Source organism: Pagrus pagrus (genome assembly GCF_965226575.1).
Source record: "Pagrus pagrus genome assembly, chromosome: 14".
Lineage (NCBI taxonomy): Eukaryota > Metazoa > Chordata > Actinopteri > Spariformes > Sparidae > Pagrus > Pagrus pagrus.
In genome coordinates, this window is record NC_140198.1 from 22,739,493 (window position 1) to 22,756,637 (window position 17,145).

General features: G+C 39.5%; 1 protein-coding gene across 3 annotated transcripts in view; it reads left to right on the forward strand.

Annotated features, from left to right (window-relative positions):
• specc1 (sperm antigen with calponin homology and coiled-coil domains 1) overlaps positions 1-17,145 on the forward strand; it is a 78,257-nt gene that overhangs the window by 49,371 nt on the left and 11,741 nt on the right. For all 3 annotated transcript variants that reach the window (XM_084372838.1, XM_084372839.1, XM_084372840.1), the window contains 5 exons: positions 2,301-2,464; positions 4,673-4,773; positions 4,872-4,947; positions 5,437-5,581; positions 8,306-8,408. In XM_084372838.1, the coding sequence (XP_084228964.1) occupies positions 2,301-2,464; positions 4,673-4,773; positions 4,872-4,947; positions 5,437-5,581; positions 8,306-8,408 (589 nt within the window). The remainder of the gene's footprint in view (positions 1-2,300; positions 2,465-4,672; positions 4,774-4,871; positions 4,948-5,436; positions 5,582-8,305; positions 8,409-17,145) is intronic.

Genomic DNA, 17,145 nt, shown 5'->3' on the forward strand with positions numbered 1-17,145 from the left:
ACTTGAAATATCTTTAAATAGTAGTTATATATATATATATATATATATATATATAACTTAATCTCTCTTCCTCTCTTTCTCTTCAGAATAAGCACCGGAGCCACTTTTGATACCAAGACGGCAGTAGAAGGGCACTAGAGACGTGCACCCACCTCAGCACCACGTGAAGACAGTGTTATTGTTGCACTTATTACCTTTCTGTGTCATTCAAAATGTAATGTGGTAAACCAGTCTCTTTCTAAGCCACAGTGACCAGTGTAGATGCAGTACACAACGAGTCTCATCACACAGAGTCTGGCTTTCCATATCCTATGAAACCTTTTGAATAATATTTCTGTATTTTTATTTCTCAATGAATGTATTCTTTCTTTGTAATGTTGTCTCTGTTGAAGAAATGCCATATGTTCGAAAGACTCTCCCTTTCATACTGTGCAAAGCTGATTTGTGCCTTTTTGAGAAAGTTGAGATGGTAGAGGGTGATGACCTGTTACAAAAAGCACCATGAATTAAAAAAATGGTAAGATAAAGTAAGAATGAGACTTGGTAAATATTTAGTCAGTGGCAAAGCTGAAACCGTTTGAATTCAAGCATTCTGTCAGAAAAAAGTCTGACTTGTAACATCAGAAAATCCCCAAGAAAATCCTCAAGGCAAGAGCAATGCAGCAGAACTTCCAGTTGGAAAGTAATAGGTGTCTCACGGTTTTGTGCTGGACCTCACGTTTGCTGTTCTATTTCTGTATCAGTCAAATTACGGCCACTTACTTTAAAAAAAACTTCAATTTAAGACTTAAGTTTGGTCTTTGGTCCTGTAGTTTGATTCAAACTGGATGCAGTGTCATATCTATCCATTAGATGGCACAAACGAACACACAATAACCACATGCAGGCGACAACCATGTGGACATACTAGCATCATCTGCTCTGTTACTGTTTGTACTTTTGGTCCTTGCTATATTCTTTCTAAACTACCAGAACTCTTTCTGTCAGGTAAAATAACTAGGATGATTTTGATGTCAGCCATGCCGGCACATCCAGAGCACTGCCAAACATTTTAGATTTTAGGACTGCCACAAAAACAGACAGCTGTACCTCAGAGTCATTTGTTACTCTCTGCAAACATACCAAAAGGTTGATGGTCCATTTATTTTTACACAAAGACTGTGCTTCAGGTTCCTAAAAAGGATTATTTTACTGTTCAAAAACACCACTTGCATATGATGAGTTGAACTCATTTTCTACCATTCCTCTTCTTAGCAACATTACTGACAAGTTAATATAGAATCAACCACATAGACTTTTTATCTGAATCTCAGAGGTCAATCGAGGCTCTCAAGATGCTTCTTTCTTGTCGATTATTCTTGAATCACTGTTAAACGTTCTCAACATCCTTTTTACTGTATTAGATCCTCAAAGTTTGTGATATCACTTAAGTTCAAAGATATGTCACTTAACACGAACATGGTTGATCTTTGAGGCGAACCCGTACACAATATTCTGTGTATGATAATGACATATTGCAGGATCTCAGGTTCTACTAAATGTCTAGCTTTTATCAGAGATTTTCAATTTGTGCATTTTTATTAAAAGCCATAATGTTCTACCAGATAAAAAGGTACTGGTGCTCAAAATATAAACATTTGGATACTCTCAAAAATACCATCTAGAAAAGATTAGATGGTAACAGTGTGATTGGTTGTTTTCGGTCTATAGTAAAGCTCTTTAATGGACAATACAGTGAATGTGCTGTTAATTTATTCTGCAAAGAAAGACAAGAAGGTCTTGTGACTGGTTGTATGGCTGTGAAGGAATACATAAACGTGTACTGTATGTGTGTTTGACTGCTATTCATTAGGCGAATGAATAAATGAGACTACACCAGTCCAACTGTGGTTGTGTATCTCTTTCAATCCTCACTCTCTGGAGGTGAGTCGAGTGCAATGTTTAAGATGGACATTCCTTACTTGTCATTGATTCCTCATCCATCACTGATAAAGATGGACCAAATCCCTCACTCTGCAGCCTGGAGTCCAATGTTCACCGGGGGCAATGGGTAGTCAGTGTCTTGATTATTGTACTGCTTGAATTTGTGTTCTAAATTTAGATGTGGCTATCTAGAACTAGCTGCCAATTATTGACTGTTTTTTAGTCTTCTTCAAGCGATGATCACATGGTCAGGTAATCTCATAAGATAAATATTAGAGTGAGGGTCCTGAGTCTGCAGTTCACACAGATTCTCCTCCCCACACACGTCTGTTTTGTATATGTGTCTACACAGCAACCCTGTTCATTGTGTCTGTCAGGTCCCAAGGTGATGAGGTGAGGGTGTCCGACTCCGATAACAACCGTCACTGGTGCAGCATCTCCATGATCCCGACCACACCCGCGGACGCCAGCGGAGATGCCGACTCCGAGCCCGGCGCTACTGTCAAATCCCTCATTAAGTCCTTTGATACTGTGGGACAGAGTGAGCATCTCAACACACATACACACACACACACACACACACACACACACAAAGGGAATCCCAACACAGTGTGTAACTGCAGAGGAACAGCTGGTGAGATCTCCAGCGTGGATATCTGTCATTTCTCTGCAGAGAAGTAATGTGCAGTTGTGTAGGACTGTGTGGCCTGGGCTAACCCTGGGCAGGTGGGAGGGTTTTTCTGTACATGTCAGTAGAATACACCAATAAAATAAAATGATGATGTGTTGGATAAATCTGCGACTGATGAGGAGACAGTCAGATTCAATAGTTTTAGCTACAGCAGCACTGAGGAAATGGTGGTTCTTGTTAAATGTTCTAAGCAACTACAGCTTGTATTATATTCTATTAATAGCAAAGTATAACCTCAACAGAGATTGATAGGTCTGACAAGCATCTAAAGTTGGTTTCAGTTCTGGTTCTTGATTAGTCTAATGAAGTTTCACAATTTGTTTCTGAAAGGTCACTTTATCATGTGTGAACACATTTAGTGAAAGACTAACCGACTGCTTCAGTGTTCAATGTTGTGTTCGCACAAACAGCAACACCAGAACTGGATGAAATATTATTCACTGTTTTATTTCATTTACTGCTTAAAAAAAATCTATATAGTGTCTGATATTTTGTCCGTCCTGTTTACATTCATGAGGGAGGCAGAAACACCTCTTCATAAAATATAATGCAGTCCGATACAGCACCATCACTCACTATATCCCCAATGCTAAAACATATAATTTATTTAACACTTGTATGACAATGTCAACAAAACTGAACATTATAGGCATCATTAAAGTAGACTTTATGGTATCTGATTGAGTTAAGCTGTACAGGTATAACTAACAAAGTGGCCCTTGTGTGTATTAAAGAACAGATAAACAAGAAAAAAGGCTAACCAAGGGTACTTGACAATTTTTGATACTTAACAATTCAAACATTCCAGTATTCAAAAATGATTAAGGTTTGATACCATGCTGTCTATTGTTGGCCTAACGGTTTAATGCTCAAAATTTGTATGATAAGCCGTGTTTCCACTACAGGAACTTTCCCCAGGGACTAGGAACCTTTGGAGGAACTCAGTGCATTTCCACCCTGGGGACCAGGATCTAATCTGAGCTCAGGGGATATTATTTTACCACCGAAAAGTCCCTGCTTGAAGGGTAGCACTTTCCAAAAGCACATGAGCAAGAGGGTAGAACTTGTAACGCTGAACATTTTTGATTGTTTGAGTCCTTGCAGCATTTTATTTTAGTCATTTTTAAAAATCTGTGGCTGCAAACTAGTTTATTTTTTGTTCATTGTGCTTTGACACATCCACATGGCATTACAGAAGAAAGCATACGTCAGATGGGGAGGCGATTGATGACCAACGGTGTTGTATAATTGCATGCAAAAGTGATGTGTTAAAACAGCTGTCACTTTTTATATACACCAGAGGGCAAATTTGCAGTGTTGAAAGTAGAAAGTACCCAAATGTCAAGCTTGGGTAAAAGTTAAGAATAAGACTTTAAGATAAGTAATATTTTGATGCGGTATCTTTAAGTATCTGATATTAAACATACTTAAATATTAAAAGTACAAGTAAAAGTAAATTATACATATTTTTACATGTATGTATACTGTGGGTCGACAGAATAAAGGTATCTTTTTTATAAGATTGCCAATAAAATAAATAAACTTAAAACAGCCCTTCTTTGGGTCTGATGCAGCATGTAAACTGCACAGTAACTAGTAACTAAAGTTATCAAATAAATGTAGTGGAATAAAAAGTACAGTATTAACCTCCAAAATCTAGTGGAGTGGGAGTATAAAGTAGCAGAAAATGGAAATACTAAATAAAGATACTTAAAGTACAGTAAAAATGTAAGTACTGTACACCACTTGAGTAAATGTACTTAGTGACATTCCATCACTGCTAATTTGCCTCTTCTTAAAGGTCTAAAGACTGCAGCGGAAACGGTCTAAATAAGCCTTTTAGTACTGTGAAAAGTAGTTCCTGAGACTAAGAGTTCTTGGTACTTTGGGTGGAGGGGCAGCTTTATTCTGCTCCTATTTTGAAATACTACAGTTCCTCATTTGCAGTAACTACACTAAAGTCTTAGAATGAATGTCATAATTATTTACTGATGTTATAAATTATATTTGATGCCTTTTTAGGATAATAATCAATGGGTATATCATCTGGTCTTTCAGATGGACCAGGCCACACAGTTCAAATGCATTCCTCCCCAAGAAGCCCTCTGAGTGGGATCCCTGTACGCACTGCACCTGCTGCTGCTGTCTCCCCAATCCAGGTACACACCAAGATATGTTGCAAAAAAGACTTCCTTGAAGTGAAAGAGTCTCAGACTCTGATATGATGAGATCCCTGTCCTGTTTTCTGTTCTTCTAGAGACAGTCATACATAAAGCCACTATCAAAGACGTTGGAAAAAAGGATCAATCATGGAGAATTCTCCCATCAATATGGTATGGAACACAGATATGGTCATGGTGTTTAATTTACATGGATATCCATATTTATTCTAGCAGTCATGCTGGAACAAATGAGCCTTGCACACTGCCTTTAGGTCAAAGGACATCCAGACAAAGTCTCTAATGAGTCACTGCCTTTAGCAATGAGCAATGCTGAAATATCTGATGTAAGTCGTCCACACACACAGCCAAGTGAATAGATAAAGATGTGCAAACATCCGGCTTGTGTTTTTGTGGGTCGTTTTATGATTTTGTTCTTAGAAAGCAAATACCGTAAATGTGGTTACTGAGCTCGTAAACTGTCAGGTGTGCAGCTCCTTCCTGGATGAGTCAGCTGAGTACAGCAGATGAAAAGTTTGCATTATTTTTGCATACTTGCTGCTGTCTCTGAATTGTAGAATTCTGTTTACAAAGTATATTATGATCCCACATTTTCCAGCCTCACGTTCTCCCTCTCTTTCCTGCATCCTTCCCTTCCTCCAGATAAGTTGTCCGGCTGCAGTGAGGACCTGAAACCTACCAGCCTCATGAGGAAGAGCCCTTCTCTTGAGTCTGTAATCAAAACCCCTGCTTCCTTCAGCAGCCGCACAGCATCCTTCAGCTACAGTCGAGGCAACAGCAAGCTCAGGTGGGCCTACCCAAATGATTTTGTCCAATAAGTCACTGTAAGATCATAATAACCATACTTCTCTTCCTTTAAAAGAGATTAATAAACATATTTTTATATAACGACTGTTCTACATGCAACATGGTTGGTTGTGAGTCACAGGAAATCAGGCAGAAATGCAAACTGAATGTTGTGAAACAAGGTTATTTTTAGTTTATTTTCTTTAACACATATGCAGACCTGCTCTGAGTGACCGACCCAACACTGCAACAAAACAGAAATGTTATCAAGTCATTTAGTCTTGCATTGAACTTCAAGAGTGATTTTTAAAAGCACAGGAAACAACCCTTTTTCTGCAGTGGGCTAATGACTTAGAGGAAAAACTGTTTGAGTTCTGCATTTCTGTGAATCACAAGTTCCCTGCAATGATCTTCGACAACAGTTTTTACTGTTAATGTTACTTCCTTGTAGGCATTTTAAGCAACAAGTTGTCGTACTGAAATGTTTTGAAGTGCCAGCTGAGAGACTTTGGAGTTACACAACCTTTATTGCCGAAGATGTTTTGTGACATGAATGGCCTTAACAAGGTTCATGAGTGTCCCCTTATCATAAAAGGGAAGAGAGGCAGATGTTAAACAAACATGCTTTCATCTGCTGACTTCTGGCATCATTTTCCGTACAGACCACTCCTCTCTGTGAACACACAGAAACAGCCGATTCTACTGCTCTGTTTAGATAGACTCCTGCTGAACTACAAATGCAACAGGCTGCACTTAAGGTAGATGAATTTGAGTTTAACTGTGTTGTCACAATGAGACAGTAAAGCTGGCTGACAGTCAAATACTCACACTGACAAAACACCCTCATCTTCAACCATATGTACTGTTGACATTAATACACAGTGATCTGGAAACAAACCAGTCAGTCCAGCCTCACCTCTTCTTCCTCTGGTATCATTACTGAGCTCTCTGCTCCATGCTCACATGTCAACATATTTAATGTTAATGTGTGTTAATGTAGTGCAGACCATCACACAGGCCTTTGCTCTCATACAGCAGATCAGCAGCAGTACATTACCGTGTTTGGTATGGTTTTAGAGTTATGATATAGCTGCTGCTGATAGATAAACGCACTCTCTGACTCTGTAATATGTTTGGAAAGGGTCTTGCTACTTTTGGCCTTGCGATGCCTCAAACAGAGAAGTAATGAATTTAACAGCAGAGCCGCTGTGACGTGTGAAATGTTTACCATGCTCAGAGCAATGACCGTGTCTTGTGGTCTTCCCATGGCCTCAGCTTTAGCACACACCCCAGGGAGAAGACCCTCTGAATAATACTGCAGAACTCATCCGTTGTACCACTTGTAATTCCTGTTTTTTCCTGATAGTGCAGTCAGTTTATTGTTTTAAACTTTCAAGCTTTAGCCCATCGAGGTGGAGTGTCAAAATTAGGAGGGGGGCTAAAGAAAGACGGTTTTGAGGCTTTACATCTGACACTGAAAGTAGACTGATCACTGAGCTGTATACAGTTGGCTTCACTCCAAAGTAATCTTTAGGGAACTCTGAACTCTAACACAAATATACTGATCAGCAAAGAAGCTTGGAGCTTGTCTTGATAAGACAAGATCAAACTTTAGAGCTCCCTGTGGTGAGGAAATCCTGGAATTCTGAGAGAGGGAACATCTGGAAATTAGTTAAACTATGTAGAAAAATAGAGAAGTATCAAAGAATTGTACAATTTGATTATTTTGATTCTAGAATGTATTTTCTCCATCATGGTACATGCTAAATGAGCCATTATACAATATTATCCCTGTGGCATTTATGTTTTTACTATGCCTCTATGTCAAGTATAAGGTTTTAAGCTTTAAAGTCAATTTTAATGCTGCATGTTATTTGAAGACATTTATCTTAGCTGTGATATTGTTTAAAATATTTGACCATTAATTAGTTTACTTAATGGTCTCATTATAATAATTTGATGCACCATCTTTGTGGAGAAGGTCATAAAAAAACGATGTGTAAAGTCTAAATAACAACAGAAGGAGATAGTTCATAAATCATTTTCAACTTATATTCATTTGAATACCATTCAAGTACAAGATATTTAATGTTCAAATTAATAAATATTATTGTTTTTAATACATATACACTCATTATGAATTTGATGCCAGCAAAAAATTCCAAAAAGTTGTTGTTGCATGTTAACTCTGTTCCAATCTCCGTTCTTGCTTCATGTACAACTTCAGTTGCTCAACAGTCAGTCTTTTGACGTATTTTACGTTTCATAATGTGCCACACATTTTCAATGGGAAACACGTCTGACAGTTTAGTAATCGCTGTATTTTACCATGAAGCCATGCTGTTTTAAGCCATGCAGAATGTGACCTTGGTTTGGCCTTTTTATATGGTGGTTTTCAGTTGTTTTGTCTGATCTGAAAAGCAACATTTTATCGGTGCACATCAGGGCCATTAAAGTCACAGACAAGGTGAAATGATTTCCTACAAAGGATTTTCACTTGGAAAAAAGATTACTTAATTGATAACAGTCTTCCACTAAGAGATTAACAGAACTTTAATGATTATAGGGCACTGAAGTTTAATATTTTATGGGGTAATCAAATTCTACACTTGTCATACTCCAAATGACTCACTGTCCCACTGTCTCTCTCTCTCTCTCTCTCTCTCTCTCTCTCTCTCTCTCCCTCTCTCTGTGTGATGGCGGTTTGTGTCTCCCCTGGTGACAGTGTGGAAAGAAAGGACCCCTTGGCTGCACTGGCGCGGGAGTACGGAGGATCTAAGAGAAACGCTCTACTGAAGTGGTGCCAGAAGAAAACAGAAGGCTATCCGGTAGGGATCACAGGCCAGAGACCTCTCTCAAATACAAGGCGGGCTCCATTCACTTTCACACCCTGTTTTTTCTTATCGTCCCTGTCTGACACTTTTATTTTAGTCTCACACTCTTTAGGTTGTGTTCATTTAAAAGTGAGATGACAGCTCTGACTCCCCCCCCCACCTCTCCCGCTTTTTATATTGCATGAATGCAGTATTGGTCTGTCTATGCCCTCTAGTTTGATGTTTTTTTCCTTTTTTCCCAGCCATCACAGAGGTGTTAGACTGTAGTGGCACATTACTGTGTTTGCAGACACACCATTCACCCACCTGTCATCTCACTGGGGACATACAGTTACTGAGGCACAGTGTAATGGAAACAATGAAGCCCTCAGTGTTATAGACACACTGGATTTATACATGTTTGGATTTATATAGCCCGCCTTGTTTTTATTCATGTCCATTTGTTTATGCAGTGTTATTGTGTTTAGCTCCATCTGTGTTCCCTGTGTCCATGGAGCCAAGTGCTGACAATCACCTGGCTTAGCTGCTCCCCTAATGCCCAGTTTAAGGAGCCCATTAAGCCCAGTGGGATTTGCCCATGTAATCATCATGTTCTTGTGCCAGCATGCCAGCTAGTTAATACTCATTCTTAAACACTCTTAAAATCAGGCAGACTGGTCCCAGTCTGCAAACTGTAGTCAAGGAGGAAGAGGAGTCATTTCAGCCCTCTCAGCATTCAATAGAGGATTAATTATAAACATAAATGACTCTCTCAGTTTGAGGTGAGTCTAATTGCATGTAGCTCTGGCTTATTAACCGAATATGAAACACCACGGGTGACGATAAATGCTAAAATTAGACCCCGCTCACCCAGTGATGGATGGTCAGAATAATTGGATGAGTCGTCAGATCAATAGTTCCTATTTCTCAGGCACAATGCCGCTTAGTGTACTTTGACTCACCCTCCCTTCATCCGAGGTTGGTTGTTTTACTGGTCACACGATGGCTGTGTTGGTAAAACACACACAGACAATCCTCTGTGATGGAAATATCAGAGCAGATGAGATAAAACTGCTGCTGACCAACAGACAGTCTGATGATGTGTCTGATAAGATGCTGGAGCTTGACACAGACTGGCATGGCTCAGATTGTTTGGGTTCACACGCCTTTGTTTAATATGTGTCTTGCTGCTTAAAGACACTGGCTTGTAATGGAAGGACACTGGTTTAGTACCCATATCCACCACCAGCTGGTAGCTTATTGCTACAGATGGAAAAAGAAACTGTTTGACTGTAATGTGGCTCATTCGACGCAAAACTATTGCAGGGCCAGTATTTCCAGTATACAAATTCAAGTTTATATAAACAAGTTTTTAAAAGGGATTAACGGGCTAAACAAAGTCAAGCCATCTGATGTCTTCAGGCAGTTTACCCTCTTACAAAGAGCCCGCACCCATCCCTGCTGAGAACACCAGCTAAAAGTCTTAAATTCAGGTGTGACGGACATACTCAGATCCTTACCTTAGTAAAACTTGTATTATCACAAATGTATAAAAAAGTATTAATTATGTAGAGTCGCCCTTTTAAAAGAATGTGTATGTATACAGTGTATATATATATATATATATATATATATATATATATATATATATATATATATATATATATATATATATATATATATATATATATATATATATATATATATATATATATATATATATATATATATACATATATATATATATATACACATATATACACACACACATATATATATACACACATATATACACAGATCAGCCACAACATTAAAACCACTGACAGGTGACGTGAATAACATTGATCATCTCATCACAATGCGATGTTCTGCCCAAACCTTGGGTGCTGGTATTCATGTGAATGCCACTTGACACACACCACACATCCAAACACTGTTGTGGACCAAGTACACCCCCTCATCACAACAACACTACCTGATGGCAGTGGCCCCTCAGCAGGACAATGTGCCCTGACACACCGCAAACACTGCTCAGGAACAGCTCGAGGAACACAATAAAGGGCCCGAGGTGTTGACCGGGCCTCCAAATTCCCCAGATCCCAATCTGATCGAGCATCTATAAGACGTGGTCTGATCCATGGAGGCCCCACCCCCCAACATACAGGACCCAGAGGATCCACTATAAAACACCCTGGTGCCAGACACCACAGGACACCCTCAGAGGTCCATGTCCATGTCTTGACAGGTCAGAGCTGTCTTGGCTGCACAAGGGGAACCTTCATAATATTAGGCAAGTGGTCATAATGTTATGCCTGATCGGTGTATATTGCTACAATCAATTTTCAATCCATCAGCGTACTTCTTCTTTTGCAGGGTAGAGTTTCTACATTTATTCCAGTTGTTCCGCTGTCAACTAGGGACAGTGACCAAGGAAACCGCGTCTCTTCCTGTTTTGATTGCGAAATGGTACACGCAATGACACGCTTTCTTAATGTGCCGTAATGCCACCTTCATTTTTGCGGATGTTGTCATTTTTCTACAGGCATTACACTGTGCAATCAGTGTTTACTTCTGAATGATAAGTAGAAGCAAAAAAGTTGTCTATAGTACCTGAGTATATGTCCATAATTAGTTTCCACCATTGCTTAAATTGAAATGGACTCTATTTAAATAATAACCCAAATGGAATTTCAAAGTTTAGTTCAGTTCAGGACAGTTGGGTCCAGCAACAGGAAACCCTTAATCGAGCCTCATTCCCATTTAACTATGGAACCAATGATCCCCTCTCACAAAGGGCTTAACAACACAGTGTGATTGTTTGCAAGTATCAGGAATGCAGTAAGAAGATTTGGCTACTGGGAGTGTTTCAGTCTGAGGAATAATCAGTCCCCTCCCGGAGTAACTGCTCTTGACTTGAGCTGCTGTGATCCTTCGTGGTTGTGCATTTTCTCCATGCGCACCATATGCCTGAGCTGTAATTGGATTTATTCACAGACTTTTAGGCTGTTAGTGTGACTTCCCTGTAATGTAATGCCTTTAGGGCATTCAATCCTGATGCTTATCTGATGAATATCTGTTTCCAGCAAACACCTTTTACAAACCTGCTCACAATACTTGTTTTCTGTATCTAAAGGGAAGAAAGACATCTTTGTTTTTGTATCTGTGCATCAGATCAAGTTTCTGGGAACATCTCAGTCGGAACTCGTCCGCATATTTTGTACATTTGGTGTTTTACTTTTCCAGCAGAGATACACTGTAAGAGAAAAGCCTTGAGCCGTTGCCTTTTCTGGTGAATTCCACAACGCCCAGTGGGGATTTCTGTTCTCCAGGATCATGGATATGTATTGTATGTGTGTGTGTGTGTGTGTGTGTGTGTGTGTGACACAAATGTCTGTGCATCAGTTATAGTAAGTGGAGCCACGACCATATGTGACCACAGGCCCCCGCTTGAGTTAGGTTACTGTCAGAGGACGTGTTGAGCTTCATATGTCTGGTCAAAGGTCAGGCTGTTACAGAGTTACAAGGCCTCTCCACATGGAAGTCAGCAATTACAGGCCTCATGTACTGAGAGACTGACTGATCTGTCACACAGTTCGAAGCTAGGACAGCAAAGGCAAAAAGACCACAACAGTCGGCAGAAAAACAACCACATCCAGGTTCTTCTCTGTCATGTTCGGCTCTGATAAAGGTCAGCAAGGTTTAGTTTTATCAATACATCCTCATGCTCTTTGCGGTCCCTCTCTGCTCTGCTGTGGACTAAGGTCAAAAAGGTAATAATCCAACACTAATTGGCTCTTTGGTATAGAGTCACCCAGTTGTAATTTATGCTTGGCCTCTTCAGGCTACATAATTAATGGCCACTTTGAAAAGGCAGCTCCGACCATCGCCATTCACTTTCCATCCCCTCTCTGTGTCCAAACGGCGGAGTCAGGAAACAAGCTCTTATATCACACTCATCTGTCAGCATGGAGCCAGAAAAGCTGCTGTATGAGACGGAGGGGATAAAGCTGATGGGAGAGTCAGCCCCGTGCCAGTTGTTATTACAGTCCTATTGTTGGCGGACCTTTTGGTCAAACAGCAGTCTAATTAAAGTGAAACAGAGAACGGGAGCTATTGTAAGCATGCAGGGAGATTATTTGATGTTTAGGTGCAAATAGCTGCCGAGGGCACAGTAAATCTGTGTGATTATAGCTGGACACAAAACCTGATGTCACACTTTGCCTCTTTATGGATCAACAAAGGGATGTGAGAGACGAATGCTTGTAATCAGCACACAGAGATGAAATTAGATTACATTAGATATATCATATATATATATTGTATCAGTGTTTTCCAATATACGGCAATATGAAACTTTTTCTAGGGATTATAATGTTGGAAGAAATTATTCATAATTACATTCCCAGTGAAGTTTACCGTTTCAGTACAATGGTGTCATTTTGGACAATAAAGTTTACTGTTAAACTATAAAATATCTGACCTCCATTAGATATAGTATCTTTGTCAAAAGGTGTTTGGTAACCACATTTAAGGGATCATTCAAAAAATGCGTGTATATTGGCCGATATTATGATATTGTAATTTTTTACTTTCTAATATCGGTAACAGCATCTGCCCCAAAAATCAATTATCTGTCAGGGTCTTGTGTGGTGTGCTAAAGAAACTCAAATAAGACGTCATCTCACATTAATTATTGTAACGTATCAGGTAACCTGTGGTTAGGGCTGTACTGAATGTCACTTTTTGACATCTGAAGCTTCTATTAAGTTTTTCTAATGAAGCTTCGAATGTCTGTCGTCATATTTTATGACATCATCACCCTAACAAAAAGGAGTTGAATTAAATTAAATTAAAAGTCATAAGTTATTCATCAGATTAAATGAGTTTAAAATTAAATGAATTTAAATGAGTCTTTTATATTAAATCAACTTTCTTGAATGAATATAACTGATTCCAACTGGTGATTTTTCAACATCTTTCTCTAGTTGTTGTTGGCTTGACAGTGATGGAGCACCACACAAATGCAGATACATAATATGATAATTTTTTTCTAAGGATTTAAGTAAATAATTTGTTATAGTGTTGGAGCCAGAAATAGATGTTTAGATGCAAGCGACCACAGTGAAAATGTTGTATCTGAAAGGCTTAACACCAAAAATATGGATTTTGAAATTTGTTCGATAAAAAAATGTTGTAAATTTCAGCTATGATAGCATCTATTTATTTTCAATACATTTTGACTTCTTGACTTTGTAACGCTCTGGAGTTATCGGAAATGTTTCGGTCACACGAGTTGCAAACAATCCTACATCCTTATCTTTATCTGCAACTGAACAGAAATACCAGTTTAAACAGAATGACTAGGCAGGCTGGGAAAAAAAGCTGCGCAGCAATTCAGATGTCAACATTTTGAATAAGGCCTCGACCTATTCAGTGCAGCCCTACATGTGGTTAAGCAAATGCATGTTTTTCTGCTCTTTAAATGCATACAGGTGACGGGGAAAAAACCCATGATGAAAGCGGTTACCATGGCCTACGTGCCTTAAATCATGCATCCGTGTGTTTATGTATGGATGTACTGTATGTGTGGATGTGCTTGCGTGAGCATGCGCCTGCAGCATTGATGTAGTCTCTGGACAGACTGTGACAGTTAACACAGCTAGAGAGAGAAAGTGGGAAACATGGCAATTGACATGCAAGTAAACACACACACGGGAGTAGGATGACCGTGCTATCACCATGGAGAAAAGCCCCTGAACCCCTGAGGGAAAATGTGGTGTGTGAAGGGGTGTGTTTACCCACCAGCTGCCTCCACCCCCCAATAACGTAAAGGTCCTTAGAGCAGTTTAACACATGACCTGTGTTAAACTCTAAGCAGAGGATGAGATGCGAATCCAGACAGGCTCAGTCACACCTCAAATGTCAGATTCTGGGAAGTACAGATCGATCAGTGAAGACCTTAAGCTGGCTCTGATTGACTCTGCCCTGTGGGAGAGACTGAAGGGGCCTCTCACAGGAAATTAGTATTCACATTGGCTTGTGTGCATGTCAGTGCTGGATTGAACACAGACCTGAAACACAAGACTGCTTTTATACAACTTCTGTCACACTGGTTTTCAAGGCAGTTTGTAGGATCTGACTCGAATGAGCATGATGCTGTGCTGCCTGAAAGTGGATGTTTTGTGTTTTTTGTGTGTGTGTGTTAGTTGTCCCTGCTCTCCATCTCAAAGTCAAAAGCCAAACTTATTTCTGGAGCAAATTTAAAACAACATGAGTTGACAAAAGCGGTTTTCAAACGTAGGCAAAAGAAAACAAGGTCAACAGAGCTGCCAATAAAAATGATGCATATAACCAAGCCGAGTTTGAGATAAAATCAGTGAGTAATGTAAAAAATTAGAAAGACAACCATTATGAGAGCCGATTTAGTCGTGGCATTTTAATTATGATCAAAAGCCAAACAGAAGTCGTTACATTGTTTGAATGGGAATTGTGGTTGAACAGCAACCAGACTATCAAAACTTTTAAACGTACACTGCGAATCCTTTTGCACCAGTTTTAAAATTTCCACAAAACTGTCAAAGCAAAGCAAAATGTTAAAATGTCTTCTTGTTGTGGTTGCAGCTTTAAATAAGTGGCCCTTTTTGGCTTTCTTGAACGTCTCTGGTCTCTGGTCTGTTAGAAAACACTCTTACTGTATATTTATCAGCCTTTGATGTCTTAATTTAGGACAGCTCCGGACACTTTTTAACTTTTTTCTCCCCTCAATTAACCATAGAAGCCAAACAAAAATAAATGCGCTGTTTGTTCAAGATGGGAACAATGAGCAAAGGCTCTGAACATTAGGCTCAGCTGGGCCTGACAGAGCACAGCTCATCCGGCCTTGTCTGGGAAACTCACACACGCACACACACAAACCCATTGAAGAGACAGGAATGGAACCCCATGTGAGTGTGGAATGGAGGTCAGACATCGAGGAGGGGAAGAGGGTAGGAGTTCAAAGAGTAGCCCTCACTGTAAGTTTTAATAATGTAGCAATGACAGTGACGGGAATGTGAGCTCATCAGTGTAAAATAACTAAGTGATCATAGTGGAGGGCTCACTCTGCTGCAGTTGTTAAAGAATTAAACGTACTACGAGGAAGTTTTACCTGGTTATGAAACAGTCTTGATTTAATACTGATACTGATGCCTCTATATGACCTACATAAGCAAACAAGACCATCAGCTCTATTCTGTAGCGTTATTAGAGTTATTCTTAATGCCCGCCGCCGGGTCAGATTTCGACTTAATTAAAGCTATTGTTTTTATGGAGTAATCCTCTGAATTGAGGGGTCTCACAGGCCTATGAAGGAAGTTGTTCTGTAGTCTGGTGGTACAGCACTAAAACAAAGTTTCTTGGTTTTACCCTAGTCAGAGTAATCCTACACAGCCACAAATAGATACCTCATCGCCACAAATGGCTGTGTTTGGAAAAACAAAAATAGTATTAAAATTGCATCCGTCTTTCACTCACCTCCAAAACAAATGCGCACATTAGCCAGGTCTATAGACACGACGCGGTGGTGCTCATACCTTTTGTCCACAGCGGCCGCCAGAATCCACGAAATGTGTCGCATTGTTTTTTAATTTGTCAAATCATCAATAATCGTAATTACTAAATCGTATCTGGTAAATTGTTTTTTTTTTCTGAGACAGGTGGAAAAGCCTAGCTCTGACAAATGAATAAAATACAATACAATACAGTGAAATTATATTGAGACATATTGAGTGTAAGACTGACAAATTAAATCAGTGATACAGCTGTATTTGGCTCACGGATCCGTTGTTTATAATTCAAAGAATATAAAAAGTCAACTGAGCAATTCATGATATGTTGCCCACAATAACAATAGTATCACACTACAGTGATTCTGTGAGAATCGATATATTGTGAGACAATCATCTAACAGTACATCACCATATCTGTCTCACTGAAAAAAACAAATTACCCCTAAAAGGGCAAAGTGCAGGACTTAAATATCCATTCACTGCATAATTATTTGCTGCCAGTGTGTGGTTAACTGAACCCCAAGAGGAAGCAATACAATAGATTACAGTATTGATATTTTGTCCCAGCCCTAATACTGAAACTGACATGCTGAGAGTAATTTTACACCACAACTGTTAATAGATTGTATGGGAATACTTTTAAAGGGATAGTGCAAACGGATTACATTTTATTAGATCTTACAGTGCAGTTCTCTCTATGGTAATCTAAATCTCTTTTATATAATATAAATAATAATACAGGCTTATGTTATCATCAGGTAGGTGAGCATGTTCAGTCAGAGGCAGATGTGTCATGAATCATCAGTACAGTTGACAGGTGTGCTCTTGAGCCCTCTCTGACCCATGATGCCCTCCCCACTCCATTAAATGTAAAGTAGAGACAGCGGAATCTATGGAAAGCAGCTCCAGCAGCTCAGTGACCTTCCCTGTTGCCCTGTCTTTATCTCCACTGTCCCGCCTGCCCAGGCTGAAAGCCTGTCATTGCTCACGGCTATGATTCATTGTGAGGTACATTAGAGTGTCATCTCCCACTCCCCCCACTCTGTCTCCCTCTCTTTGTCCCTCCATTTATGACTTTCCTTTCTCATTTCTGTTGTCTTCTCCACATCTTCCTTATCTTGTTTAATCTCTTTCTTTGATTTTTCGTCATTCTTGGTTGTATGTCTTCTTGTTGCCCTACTCATTCCCTTGAGGTGCAGTGGAGA